Source organism: Elephantulus edwardii, unplaced genomic scaffold (genome assembly GCF_000299155.1).
Source record: "Elephantulus edwardii isolate Elephantulus edwardi_28Jun2011 unplaced genomic scaffold, EleEdw1.0 scaffold00022, whole genome shotgun sequence".
Classification (NCBI taxonomy): domain Eukaryota; kingdom Metazoa; phylum Chordata; class Mammalia; order Macroscelidea; family Macroscelididae; genus Elephantulus; species Elephantulus edwardii.
This window is the reverse complement of record NW_006399772.1, coordinates 6,638,201-6,653,009: the sequence shown is the minus strand read 5'-3', so window position 1 is coordinate 6,653,009 and position 14,809 is coordinate 6,638,201. Positions and strand designations below refer to the sequence as shown.

At 39.3% G+C, this 14,809-nt stretch overlaps 1 protein-coding gene across 2 annotated transcripts in view; it reads left to right on the top strand.

The window, feature by feature from the left end:
- RELN (reelin) overlaps positions 1–14,809 on the top strand; it is a 633,193-nt gene that overhangs the window by 86,565 nt on the left and 531,819 nt on the right. For both annotated transcript variants that reach the window (XM_006882611.1, XM_006882610.1), the window contains exon 2: positions 1,539–1,649. In XM_006882611.1, coding sequence (XP_006882673.1) covers positions 1,539–1,649 — 111 coding nt within the window. The remainder of the gene's footprint in view (positions 1–1,538; positions 1,650–14,809) is intronic.

Sequence of the window (14,809 nt, the reverse complement as noted above, 5' to 3'; positions counted from 1 at the left end):
AGTATTTCTGTGCCATGCACTCAGAAAATCTATTTGAACTTTTTAAATATACTTAAATATTTTAACTATTTCATACCAGGAAAAGAAAAAAACGGTTCTGAAACAGTTAAAATATTTAAGTAATTAATTACTCTGTGCCACACATTCCTTATTTACATCCTGGGAATAATGATAATAGCAGTAGTCCTTCTATAGGGAGCTCTGATGGCCTGCGGTGTGAGGAATTGTGCTCCTAACCCAAAGGCTTGAGGTTTGATCCCACCAGCTGCTTCTTGGGAGAAAAATGTGCAGTCTCCTCTCATGTGATTTAGAGCCTCCGAAACCCCAGCGGAGGTCACCTCTGAATCATTTCTGGCTAGGTGGCACATAACAACAACAACAACAGCAGCAACATTCCCTTTGTAGGGATATTTTGGCAATAAAATGAAATAAATGTGTAAACCACTGAACTTGTTGTCTGGCTCTTACCATGTTAATTATAATTTTGTAGTAAAGAGTACAAAAGTGATTTACTGCACCATGCAGTGCCAGTTTTGGTGTCTTAAGAGGCCATGCTAGTCTGTATTGCTTTTTATTAACAGTTATACTGTGGATATTGAGACTGGATTTCCTGGAACTTCACTTAATGGTGGCCATTCTTCTTATTAGATGTGATGATAGCTGTGTACTGTGCACTATGAAAATCAGGGCATTACCTTCTGACACCTTCCTAAAAAAGGGCTTCATCTTGACCTCAGGGATATGGCATCAAGAGCGAGAGAATTTATCATATCAAGGAGGAAAGAAAGATCAATTTTAAAGTGGTGAACAAGAGAGAATTAAGAAAACTCTAAAGGGATATACTTAAATACTTTTCTCTCTCCAGGAACATCTGATTTTTGGTTATGAAACCATTTGGACGTGTTGTGTAGTCTTTGAACAATCACATTCAGTGAGCTTTCTTCTTCACAAGCAGTTAAGGGCCAGCTGTCTTCATGCAGATTAGTCTGCTTTTGTTGAAAAACTTCGGGGAACCGATGCATGAAGTGTACACGCATATGAAAAATAATGTGTAGTGCATCTTTCTGTGCTGCTTTTAGCCCTGTGTGATTGTTTGTCACAGTATGGAACACTTTAAAAGAAAAATCTCAACACAATGCCAGAACCCCACGGTGCCTCAGACAACTTTCAAGAGTCGTGGAGATGGGGCAGCCATATACTTACTGTGTGTTATTTTCAGTTTTTCCCCCACATGGGAAATGTGTCCATGAATGCCAAAAGACAGGCCTTGTGCCTAAATTTAAGACAAGCAGTTATGGACTTCACAGTTCTGAGCTACTCTTGGTCCCCTAGTAATTTTAACTATTAAATGACTAGGGAACAAAAATGAAATAAAATGCTAAAGAATGACATTTTAAATAAAAATAAAGTACTAATTAGGGGTAGTGTAAAAATAATTTGTTAATAATTTATATTGTTTGACAGTGTTTAACTCTTCAGAGATGTAACTTGTTATTCCGACTGAATTAACTGAGGCTTCTTCCCTTCCCCCATTTCAGTGACAATTTCTACGAGCACCTTCTTTGATGGCCTGCTGGTGACGGGACTGTACACATCTACAAGTGTTCAGGCTTCACAGAGCATTGGAGGCTCCAATGCATTTGGATTTGGTAAGTTATACTGGCTTAAGAAATCAGTGCCTGTGGCTCTTTTATACAGCCATAGATTTTGCAGTTTGGGGTTGGGGGTGAAAGTTGTTTGAAAAGAATGCAGTGATTTTTTTTGGTTTTGAATGTAGGTGAGTTGAAAATTCCTTAAATGTGTGGTTAGTGGTCAGCTCTGCGTGACTGTACACCCTCATGATCTGTCACCACTGTTGTGCTTGGTTCTGTGGGGCTTGTGCAAATGTAATGTTTTGCTGCTTAGTTTGCTGGAATTCTCTGTGATGCACATGTGTTCATTAACCTCTTATTATATGAGTGATGAGTAAACACTGTATAAAGAGGAAGATAGTACTATTTATGAAAATGATTGAATTCTATCAGTATTCATTAATTATACCACTTACTATTTAAAGCATGTAGATAGAGGTCAGGGACCTTAAGTCAGACATTTGTCTGGTCAGTTACGTGAAGAGGCAGAAGGCTACATGATGACCACTAATCCCAGAGATTCCACAGTTCCCCAATTTAGAAATCTCTTATTTACCAATTCTACTGTAAACATGTCAACATGTTATAGCATAAGCAAAAAAAAGTATATTTAACATATTAGTTTATGTAAGACATTTAATCATTAATTTCAGTTTAAATTTAGAAAAGTGAAACTTCCTCTATTGATGTCAGATAAAATTGCATTATCTAAATACATATTTATTCCCTGCCCTGTATTCAGTCTGAGCAGTAGGTGACTCACTGATTGATGTGAGACTATAATCTGCATCGTCATCCCTCAGAAAAGAAACCTTAAAGAAACGTAGAAGTCATTGAATTATCTGACTGTTGAGAACCCCTCGTTTTTATAATAGAGCCCAGATAAGCTGTTACAGTCTGTTGGATGTGGTTATGTTCCCGTGAGTTGGAACTAGCCCATAACTCCAGTGGGTTTTCAGAGGCAGTAAATTACACAGGAGGAGATTGCCTTTCTCCAGTGGAGAAGCTGGTAGATTCCAATCCTGTGCTTTCTGGTTGACAGCGCCACTCCTCCAAAATTCTAGTAACTCTGGGGAATAAATTTCTCTGAAATCTAAAATCTCTTGTTCTTTTTTTTTTTCCTTTCCTGAGATCAAAGAGCAGATGGCAATCATATATGTGATACATGTACATAAATACACACTATGATATTACAGTGAGACTAATAAGTACAGTTGACAGATTGTACAAACACACACACATGCCACTGAGTCAATGGAAAAGAGTAGAGTTGCCCCGTAAGGATTCTGCGGCTGTAAATATTTATGGGAGAAGATTGTCTTGGCTGGTGGGTCCAAATGACCGTACTTTAGGTTAACAGCCCAACACTGAACCCATTACACCACCAACACTCCTTCAGTTAAATTGTAATGCCTCTGGAAACTCTATGGACTTTGATAAATGTCGATAGTTAGAAAGGCATTAGGTCTTTTGTTCATAGAGTCGCTAAGAGTTGGCTTGACTTGAAGGCAATCAACAACAACAACAGAGGGTGTACTAGTGAGTAAAGAGTTGTGCTGCCAACCCAAAGGCATGCTGCTTGAATCCAACAGCTGCTTCTTAGGAGAAAGATGGACAGTCTCCTCCCATGTGGTTTACAACCTCTGAAAACCTGCTAGAGGTCGGCTGTGAGTTGCTTTCAGCTTGAAGGTCCATAAGAGTCTAGTGAATGAGATCAGCATTAATGAAATAACTGCATTAATATGTAATAGAAAGCTTTGCTAGAGGCTAGTGAAGAAATGTGCTGAGGAAGGGTATAATGGTGAAACCAGTGGAGTTGGGCTCCATCCTGAAGTAGTGGCCTTGAGCTGAGATCTGAAGGGTGATTAAGAGCTAATTAGCTAAAGGCCTGTGGACAGTGGGATACAGCATGCTTGAAAGAAGAAACAGCTTGCACAAAGGCCTCTGGGTGAGAGGCAGCTCTCCATGTAGGGGGAACTGGAAGAAAAAAAAATACCTAGGAGTAACTGGACCCAGAATCTAGAGAGAATGTGTTAAGGGCTGGACAGGAGTCAGGGCCTGGCCATTCAGTATTTTGTCAAATTTTTGGTATTAACACTAAGAGAAGGGGAAACCATTGAGAGTTTTAGACTGATGCAGGACTCTATCAACCTTTGATTTTAAGGAGATAGTTCTGGAGTTGAACCAAATGGTAAGGGCCCAGAATGGACTAAGAAAGACTTTTAGATTCTGATATGGCAGAGAGGGAGTCCAGCTGCCAGCTGGCGCAGGCATGAATGAGCTGCACAGAAGGCTAAGAGTTTAGGGATGTATCTTCTTGCTTTTAAATCCATCCTCACACCTTACTTGTTAGGTGCCTCACCCAAGTTCTTTACCTATTTAGGGTGGTGGTGCTTGTTTGTAAGTACCACAAAGTCATAATTGACTCAGTTGACCCTCCAGCGGGTTTTCAGAGGCAGTAAATCACCGCTCCTTCTCCAGCAGAGCATCTGATTGATTCGAACCGTACTCCTTCCAGATTGCAGCACAGCTTCTTGCCTCTAGGCCACCAGAGCTCCTTTGTTCCTCTTTTCTTGAGTGGATCAGCTGGTGGATTCTTTACCAGGAAGCCACCAGAGCTCCCTAGTTGAGGCCAGAGTCTGCACCTAGAGATGTAATGGTGATGAAATCTGCTTCTTTTTTTTTTAATTTTATTTTAATAATTTTAATGAACATTTACAGAGATTTTGGATTTCCATTCATTCATTGTTGCACTTTTCTCCCTGCCCAGCCCTGCTGGGTGAGCATTAAATGAGGTGATACATTTAAAATAGTTAACACACATAAAGGACTCAATAATGTTTGCTGTTCCAAAATTATAAATCTTGGTAGTAAATGAAGGACATTATTTCCTTAGTTCATGTGTTTTTATACTTCTTGAGATCAGAAGAGAGAGAAAAATCTTTAGGTTGAGAGGACTTGACTGACTAAAGTATGCATCCTTTATCCATTTGAAGGCGTTGGATGAAGACTGTATTTAATGATTATTTACAACTGTGTTATAAACACAGTTTGAAAGGTTTGATTATATGTATTCATCAGATTACCTCAGATTTTTTTGTTAGAAAGCAATAAAGAACAAAGAATGAAGTTGTTAGATACTGTCTCAGACTTTCAAGTTTCAAGACACATTGTGATGCCTTTGAAAGTTGTAAATGGAAGAGAAAAAAAAAAAAAAGAAAGTTGTAAATGGGCAGCTTTTCCTGGACTTAGATTGTATTGATGAATTGAAGTGGGATTTAGCTATTCTCCTTGTGAACCCTGTGTCATTGGTTTTATGGGCTGATGAGCTTTCTGAACAGCGTGTGGACCATCAAGAGCAGTTGACTTCCATAATAAAATGGTCTGGTCTTCCACTAGACAACTAGAATTTTGTAAGACTTGATTTTTCATAAGGATGGGTAGACTGTTGCCACAAAGCTGAGGATTTGCCACTTAACATCCAAACCCAATCTCAGAGATAGCTGTACGGAGAAAAGCAAGAGCCTTAGTATGTAGTGGAATAGCTTCATTATATAGTGGAATATAGGATCATCAGTCTTTTTTTTTTCTGTGGAGGCCCTGTTATAGTCTGTAATCTTTTGTTCTGGGACCCTTGTCTCAGATATTATTGCCAGATATATTTTCCCAGTAAGTAGGTTTTCTTTTCACTCTATTGGAAAAAGGTTTTGATGCACATAGGAACTTAATCTTTAGAAGGTTCCATTCATCAATGTTATCCTCTCTTGGTTATGCATTCTGACTGTATTTGCCAGCCTATTTATACCATAGGGAAGGGCTTCTAAGTTTGGTCTCATTTTATTTATGGTCTTGGACTTTTACTCCTAGGTCTCTGATCCACCTTGTGTTGATTTTTGTGTGTGGTGTGAGATGTGCATTGTGCTTCAGCTTTTTATGCAAGGTGCAGTACAGTTTTGCCAGCACCATATGCTGAAGAGGTTGTTTCCCTATGCAATTGGTTTTGTTTCCTAATTGAATACCAGTTTATCATAGGTTTTTGTTGTTGTTGTGTGCTGTTTAGTCACTTGCAACTCATAGCGACCCTGGGTACAAGAGCCCTAAACCCTTCTCTGTCCTGTGCCAACCTCACTGTCTCCAGCACACCTTCTCCCATTACCCAAATCACGGAATCGATCCATCTCATCGAGGGTCTTCCTCTCTTGCACTGTTCTTCCACCCTCTGAAATGTCAGACAAAGCTTCAGAATCCTTTCCTCCAAGAAGCAGCCCAGTTTCACCCTCTCTTGGACGAACCTATTCTCCTGACAGTCCCTCTTTTCCAGCACCACAGCTCAAAGGCATCAATTCTCTTTCTGTCATCCCTAGTCACTGTCATGCTCTCTGACTCATAGCATGCAATTGTGAAGACTATGGCCCGGATCAGGCTCACCTTAGTCTCCAGCCTGATGTTGTTGCTCTTCAGTACTCTGGAGAAGTCCCTGACAGCTGACTTTCCCAATGCAATTAACCTCTTGATTTCCTGGTTGCTAGTACCAAGTGTTGATTGTGGAACCAAGCAAACTAAAACTGTTAACAATCTCAATCTCTTCACCATCCATAATGATGCTGGCAATTGGCCCAATGGTAGATGGATTAATTTGAGTTCTTGATTCTGTTTCATTGTCTATATAGCCATGGCCTATATGTCTGTTACTGTAGTAGTACCATGCTGTTTTGGTTATTATGGCTGTATGTTCATTTTTGTTTTTTCAGAAGTGCTGTGCTTATTTAGGGTCTCTTTCCAAATAAACTTGCCTATTGCCCTTTCTATCTCTTAAAAAAGGAATTCGGCATTTGGATTTGGATTGTGTTGAACAGGTAAATTTTTTTTTTATAGGAGTGCCATTTTCACTATATTGAGGCTTCTTGTACATGAACAAGGAATGGGAGATAGAAGGTGTGAACCTTGCACACCTTCCTCTCTAGGAAGGGGTGCAGACTGCTCTGTTTTCTTATGCTAGCCTGGGTGATGATGGAGCCCAGGGCATCTTCGCCAGTTCTCACTATGATCCCAATCTGAGGATGGCTGCCTCCTCCTGTGTGTAACGAGGGGGTCCTCATTCTTCTGTCTCAGGGAAGACAAATGGAAATTAGCATTGAAGCTGAATTTTAACTGTGACCCCCTGAAGCAAGCAGGAAATGAAATTCTCTTAGCAAGTCCTTCAGCTGTGCTGAATTGTTAGGTATGCTATTGTCAGGTATTGTTCTTGCCATCAGGTCGCATAACTCACGGCAGCCCTGTGAACAGCAGATCAAGACCTAGCCCCTTTCACCATCATCCTCACAACCTCCATCCTGCTAAAACCTCTGTTGCAATCTCTGTGTCAGTCCGTCTCGTGGAGGGTTTTATCCTTTTTTTGGCTGACCCTTTACTTTTTTCATAGCCTGATGCCTTTTTCCAAGGACTGGGGCCTCCTGACAACATTCTGAAAATTTGTGAGATGAAATTTCACCCTCTTTGCCTTCAAGGAGCATCCTGATCACAGTGCCTCAAAGATAGATTGGTTGGGTTTTTTTTCCCCACAGTCCAAAGGATATCAGTACTCTTTGGCAATTCCAAGGTATTGCTGCTTCTTCAGTCTTGCTTATTCATTGTCCAACTTTCAGATACATATTAAGCAAATGAAAATAACAGTGCTTGGGTCAGGCACCCTTAGTTTTAAAACTGATAGTCTTGCTCTTCATAATATTAAAGAAACTCTTGGCTTCTTAAACAGAATGAACTGAAAACCAAATTCATTTCTCAAGTTATGACACTAAGAGATGCTATGGGCAAAATCTTGAATGGTCCAGGTATCATCAGAAGAAAGTGGAAGGGAAGGGAGCTTTGGTGGCCTAGTGGCAAGAAGCTACACTGCAATTCTGAAGGCACATGGTTTGAATCCACCAAATGCTCTGCTAGAGGAGGGGCAATGTCCTCCTGTACCAGTCAGATACAACTTGATGTACACACACAGAGAGAGAGAGAGAGAGAGAGAAAGGGATAATAAACAGGATCACTGTACCAGAAAGAATTGGATGACATTGGAATATTCCTTGAAGTACCATATGAAGAAGAACCAGTGGTAATAAAAGATGAAGTTCAAATTGCATTCAAGGCACTGGTAAAAAATAAGGCCTTAGGAATTAATGTAATACCACTTGACATGTTTTGACTTAACAGATGCAGCCCTGGATGTATACTTGCAGTATATGCTGGGAAATTTGGAGGATAGATGCTTAGCTAACTAAATAGAAGAAACTCATATTCCCATTCCCAAGAAAGGTGATTCATCAGCATGTGGAAATTATTGAACAATATTATTAATATCACATGCAAACAAAATATTGCTGAAGATCACCCCAAAATGGCTAGAACAGTATGTTGACAAGGAATTGCCAGAAGTTGAAGTGGAGGGTTAGAATAGGCTGTGACACCAGGAATATCATTGCCAATGTCAGATGAATCCTGGCTGAAAGCACAGAATACCAGAAGAATGTCTTTGTTCTATTGATTATACAAAGACATTTGACTGTGTGGATCATAACATATTTTGGCTAACATTGAGAAGAATGGGAATCCCAGAACACTTAATTGTGTTCATGAGACATTTATACCTAGATCAAGAAGTTGTATGAGTGGAGCAAAGGAGCACTGCATGGTTTAAAATAAGGAAAGGTGTGCCTCAGGGACATATCTTTTCTCCATACCTGTTTAGTTTATATGCTGAACAAACAGGAAAGCTGAATTCTGTGAAGAAGAATGTGGCATCGGGATTGGAAGATGACTCATCAACAACCTGCATTATGTAGATAACACGACCTTGCTTACTGAAAGTGAGGAGTAATTGAAACATTTGCTGCAGAATAACAAGAATCATAGCCTTCAGTATGGATTCCATCTCAACATCAAGTAAACAAAGGTCTTCACCACAGGGCCAACAGTCAACATCATGATAGATTAAAAAATGATTGAAGTTCTCAGTGGTTTTATTTTGCATGGATCAGCAGTGAAGAAGTATTGCATCTGGCAAGTCTGCTGTCAAGTACTACTCCAAAATATTTAAGAGTAGTGATAATAAGTTTTAAGACAAAGGTGCAGCTGATTCAGGCTATGCTCTTCTCAGTCACCTGCTAAGTATCAAAGAGCTAGACAATGAATAAGGATTACAGAAGAAGAATTGATGTTGTTGAATCATGGTGTTAGAGAAAAGTACTGAATATCCCATGTGCTACATAAATGACAAACATAAGACATGGAGAAAGTGCAGCCAGAGTGCTCCTAGGAGGCAAAAATGATGAAGCTTCATCTCTCATACCTTGGGCATATTGCTTCCTGAGGCTGTTCCTTGGAAAGGGAAATCATGCTTGGAAGGATGAAAGGTCAGTGAAGGGGAGGAAGAGCCCCAGTGAGATGGGTTGACACAATGACTACACCAATGAACTTGACTGAATCAAGGATGATGAGGATGGCACAGGATAGTGCAGGGTTCAGTCCTGTTGTGCATAGAACATTATGAGTTATAGTTAACTCAATGGCTCCTTCATAGGGTGACAGTGAGTTGTATTTAACTCAGTGGCATCTACTGACAACAACAACTTTATATTCAGTGGGTATAAGACACAAACTTTTTAAAGTTATAATAGGGCACAAATAAATTAGTGCATATTTTTATGGTAGTAGTTATTGGTGCTTGAGAAGAGTCTTGAGCATACCATGGACTGCCAAGAAAACAAATAGGTCCATCTTGGAGAGGGTGCAACCAAGTTTCTCTTTTGAGGCTAGGATTCTGAAGCTCCATCTCACATACTTTATTTACGTGGCCGGGAAAGATCGGTCCTTGGAAAATGACGTCATGCTTGGAATGGTGGAGGGATAGTGCAGGAGATTAAGAACCCATATGAGATGTATTGATACAGTAACTAGGGCAATGTGGTAGGTGTATCAGAGTCAGTGAGACTGGCTCCAGACAGGGCAGGGTTCAGAGCTATTGTACTTAGGGTTGCTATGAGTTCACAGGTGACTTGACAGCACATAACAACAACAGTTATTGGTAAATTTAAGATGAGCTCTATTGGCATAGTGCATTAAATATTGAGCTAATGAATACTCAGTTATTAATTATTAAGGGAGAGGAAGGAACAGTTTCTTTTTGTTAAGATTTATAGCCTTGAAAGCCAATTGGGTGTATCCATGTGTTGAAATCAAGTTGATGGTTGTGGGTTTGGCTTTTTTTTTTGTATGTTTAAAAACAAATTTTAATAATATGCCTGAATATTGTTGAGCAGAATTAATCTTTCTGAATATTTGAGTGGAAAGTAGGAGGTTACTTTGTTTGTTTGTTTTAGATAAAGTAATCATTTTGGAGAAACAACTGTACTAATCTTTTCGTATCTAATTTAAAAGTAAAACAAACAAAAAATATTTAATTTGCTTAGTGTGTGGTTGGGAAAGTGGAGAAATCATAATAGAAAATAAAATATAAGCATTGCTATGTTCTGATAGTTTAGTAGTTTTAGCAGCATCATACTGAAATAATGTGCCATTCTTTGATCTAGAACAAGAGAGTTATTGAATACATAAATTATTAGGTTCTGACTTTCTGATGGAGTGTTAAGCAAACATGATTTGTTTGGCACTTTCTAAACATATTGTAGAACTAGTGTATGATTTGCATAACTAACTTCGACATATATTGCAAAGTAAAGTGTTACAAATAGGTGCTTCAACTTCTGAAAGTTTTTCTTTGTTTAATTTTAATTGTACTTCCTGTATTATATTTATTGGCCTCTCTCCTCTGAATGGAAAATGTGGGTACAACCCAGCAAAATAGACCATAATTATTCTTAAAATACTTTTTTATAAATGTAATTCCACTACCGTAACTACAGCCTTTTATGCAAAACCAGAATTCTTTAAAATGTATGCCTCACTGACCAAAAATAGATGCCTAATAACCAGAAATACATTAAGACAATAGCTATGCAAAAGATGCCTGCACGGCAGCAATGCATGATTTGAAATACCTCATTTTGCTTGTCAATGTAAGAAAACATGCTGCCTTGGGAAGTGTGATGTTTAATTATGGCCATCTCTTTGTGCATCCTAGAAAAAAAAAAATACTCCCTCTCTTCCTTGGCTTTGAATTCCAGCTCAATCATGTAAATCTTGAAGGCTCATTGTGTCCTAAATGAAGGGCTATTTGAATATCCTTTCATACAAAATTGTTCTTTTTCCAGGAGCTGAGATGCATTTTACTCAATATTTCGCATTCTGGCTCTAAAACCTAGAGACTTTACTCAGTTTTTAGCATTTTGGCTCTAAAACCTGAGAATTGGGTTTGCAGCGCTGGTGAATAACAGCCTCACTTCAGATTGTTAGACTTGCATAAATTCAGCGTTTGTATTCTGTAATATAGAGATAATTTTGCTTAGCTAAATGTTAACTGTCTTAGCAGGTTTTTCCTCTTAAATTTATGTAATTTTCTCTAATAAGTAGATATCCTAATTTGCTAAGTTACACAACTCATAAAGTGGCAAGATTTGATGTAGTTTGGTTTGTGGGGGTGGGGAATAAAGAACAGATACAATATTTTAAAGTTTAGTTTTTCAAACATTTCATAAATCATATCTTATTTTCAACATATATTAAGCAGTTAATATAAAATGAGATATTTTCAGCATTATCTTTAAATAATATTGTTGTTATGGGCCATCGAGTCAACTGCGACTCATAGCAGTCCTGTGTACAACAAGCCCTAAAACCTGCCCTATCCAGTCTATCCCGTGCCAGTATTACTGTCTTTGACACACCTACCCCCATAACCCCAGTCACTGAATCAATCCATCTCATCAAGAGTCTTCCTCTCTCGTGCTCTCACCTTCCAAAGCATGATGTCCCTCTTCAAAGACTGGTCCTTGCCTTGCAACATGTCTTAAAGTATGCCAGATGAAGCTTCAGAATCCTTGCCTCTAAGGAGCAGCCTGGTCTCACCCTCTCTAGGAAGAACCTGTTTGTTCTCCTAGCAGTCCATTCAGTACTCTTCTCTAGCACCACAGCTCAAAGTCATCAATTCCTCTATCATCCCTAGTCACTGTCTGGCTTTCTGATACATAGCAAGTAAATGCAAAAGACCATGGCCTGGATTAGGTGCACCTTATTCTCCAGATTGGCATTGTTGCTCTTGAGTACTTTGACGAGGTCTTTGACAGCAGACTTTCCCAATACAAATTGTCTTTTAATTTCCTGGCTGCTGATACCAAGAGTGTTGATTGTGGAGCCAAGCAAACTAAAGCTGTTAATCTCAATCTCTTCACCATCTATCATGATCCTGCCAGTCGGCCTGGTGATGAGAATCTTTGGTTTCTTAATGTTGAGCTTCAGTCCATAGTGAAGGCTGCAGTCCTTGACCTTCTGCCTTAAGTATTCAGGTTCTCAGAATAGCTGAATTTAATGATCTAACACCCCCCCCCCCCCAGTTTACAGATGAGTAAGGACATATTTACAAAACAAATTACTGACATGTCTTAAGAAGGCTTACAATTTTGGTAAATCTCATATTGTTCACTGTGGCCTTCCAAAAAGTTGATTCCAAGTTATAACAACCCTTTATACTGGTTATTAATTAGGAATAAAATGACCTCTGGTGGTCTAGTGGTTAAGGAATTGTGCTGTCCTTCCAAAGAGGCATTTGGATCCACCAACTGCTGTTGAATGATGAGCAGTCTCCTTCCACATGATTTGCAACGTCTGAAATCGTGCTAGAGGGTTAGTTATGAGTTGATTCCAACTCCAAGGCACAAGACAACAGCAATTAGGAAAAATATGTACTTCAGTAGAATTAGATTATATATTGTTGGAATTAGGTATCATTGAGTCGGTTCCAGTCCATAGTGGCAGAACAGCACTGCCATGTCCTACCCATCGGTGTTGACATATTTGAGTCTATTGTCAAGATCACTGTGTCTTTTTTTGAGGATCTCTTTTTGCTCACCCTCTACTTAGCATGATGTCCTTCACCAGAGACTGGTCCTTCCTGGTAACATACCTAAAGTAAATGAAAAAGAAGGCAAACATTATCAGCCTCATTAAACAGAGCCATGTATGGTGGAGAATTTACTTCCTAGTCTAAATTATGTTACTGCCTTTCTCAGGATGAGCTTGTTAAATATATTTTATTTTGTCTCTTTACAGAGAAATGCAACAATAAATGCTACATAACATACTTGAGGCAGAGCTATCACCTTTTGCTAGGTATAACAAATGATCTGTAATTAACAAGAAAATTCTAGGTTCATTAATTAGCCAATAGTACAAGGACCATAGGTGACAAAAGAGAAAATTGTCATTAATTTCCCCTAGAATATTATCCTCACCTTTAAGGTATACTAGTACTGTCTTCAATATTGCTGTTATGTTCTGTCGAGTCGTTTGCGACTCATAGCGACCCTATGTACAACAGCCCTAAACCCTCTCTATCCTGTGCCAATTGCACTGCCTCTGACACACCCATCCCAATTACCCCAGTCACTGAATCAATCCACCTCATAGAGGGTCTTCCCCTCCTGTGCTGTCCCTCCACCCTCCCAAGCATGATGTCCCTCTCCAAGGACCTGTCCCTCCTTACAACATGTTCAAAGTATGTCAGACGAAGCCCCAGAATCCTTGCCTCCAAGGAGTAGCCTGGTTTAGCCCTCTCCAGGATGAATCTGTTTGTCTTCAATAAGAGACAGTATTTTTTTTTTTTTGCTATTGATTAAACATATAATGAAGAACTTAGGATATGTCTCCATTCATAAATAATTACTGTGAAAATACCTAGGTCATCCAGTGATTCCAACTCACAGTGACCCTGTGGGACAGAGTTGAACTGCATATGACAAACCTGAAAACAATAACTTACTGAAATAGCTTGTTGTTGTTATTGTCATGTGCCATTGAACCACCTGCAACTCATAATGACCCTATATACAATAGCTCTGAACCCTGACATATTCTGACCTGATCTGATTCCAGCACACCTACTCCCATTACCCCAGTTACTGTGTCAGTCCATCTTATCTGGGGTCTTCCTCTCTTGTGCTGTCCTTCCACCCTTTTAAACACGATGTCCTTCTTCAAAGCACATGGCCAAAGTTCATGACAGAGCTTCAGAATCCTTGCTTCCAAAGAGAAACTTAGTTTCACCCTATTTAGTATAGACTTGTTTGTTCTCTTGGCGGCCTATTACATGTTCAACACTCTTCTCCAGCACCACAATTCAAAGGCATTGATACTTTTTCCGTCATCCCTAGTCATCCTTTTAGTTTTCTGAAGCAGTAAACACGATACATGCAAGTTCATGAACCAACAAATTGCTAAAACAAATGTTCCGGAACAACAGAAGACCACAAAAGTCAGGCCACAATAGAGGAGTTTATGGAGAAAATCTGTTTTCTGCAGATGGTTGTTCATGGCCTATGCTGTGTGGATAGACAGCTTGATTTCTATTCCTGATTCTGCCATCCACCAATGTCACTGCTGCCTTTCTCTGAACCTCAATATCTGCAGTTGTAAAATGAGGTTAATAGTACTAGTGCCTAGTTCACGAAGTTGTTCAGTGGATTAAAAGAGTTTATTTATCCAAGGGTTTAGACTACATTATATGTGTAAAAGTAAGCATTCTGTAAAGACTCAGAAGTAGACGATGATCTTTTGAGATGGAAAAAGAACAAGACCTTAGTTCAAGAGGCAGAAAATTTGAAAGGAGAGGCATACTGCTGCTGAGTCGGACTTTTAGGGACATTTCTTTGGGCTTCTGAGGCTGTTATGGAGGGAGTCTGAAAGTGGTGAATTTATAAATCAAGTTGTTTTACCTCTTTTCATCCCACCCTTACAAAAATTCTACTAGAATTTTCTTTATTTCATAGATCAAAAAAACTTGAAGCAAGGTCAGTAATCTACCCAAGTTCAGGATGAGAAAGTTAGAAAGTTCTAATTCACATCTCAACTCTGTACCCTCTTGTTGCTTTCCCATTGAGTCTAACCCAGTGTGAGCTGCTTTCTACTACAAATCAGAGAATTTAGACCGAGGAAAGCCCTGTCTGCTGTAACCCTGCCTGTTGCTAGCTGAATATCTAACCCAGAGTTCTCCTATTCTGTTTCTCTCTCTCTCTCTGTCT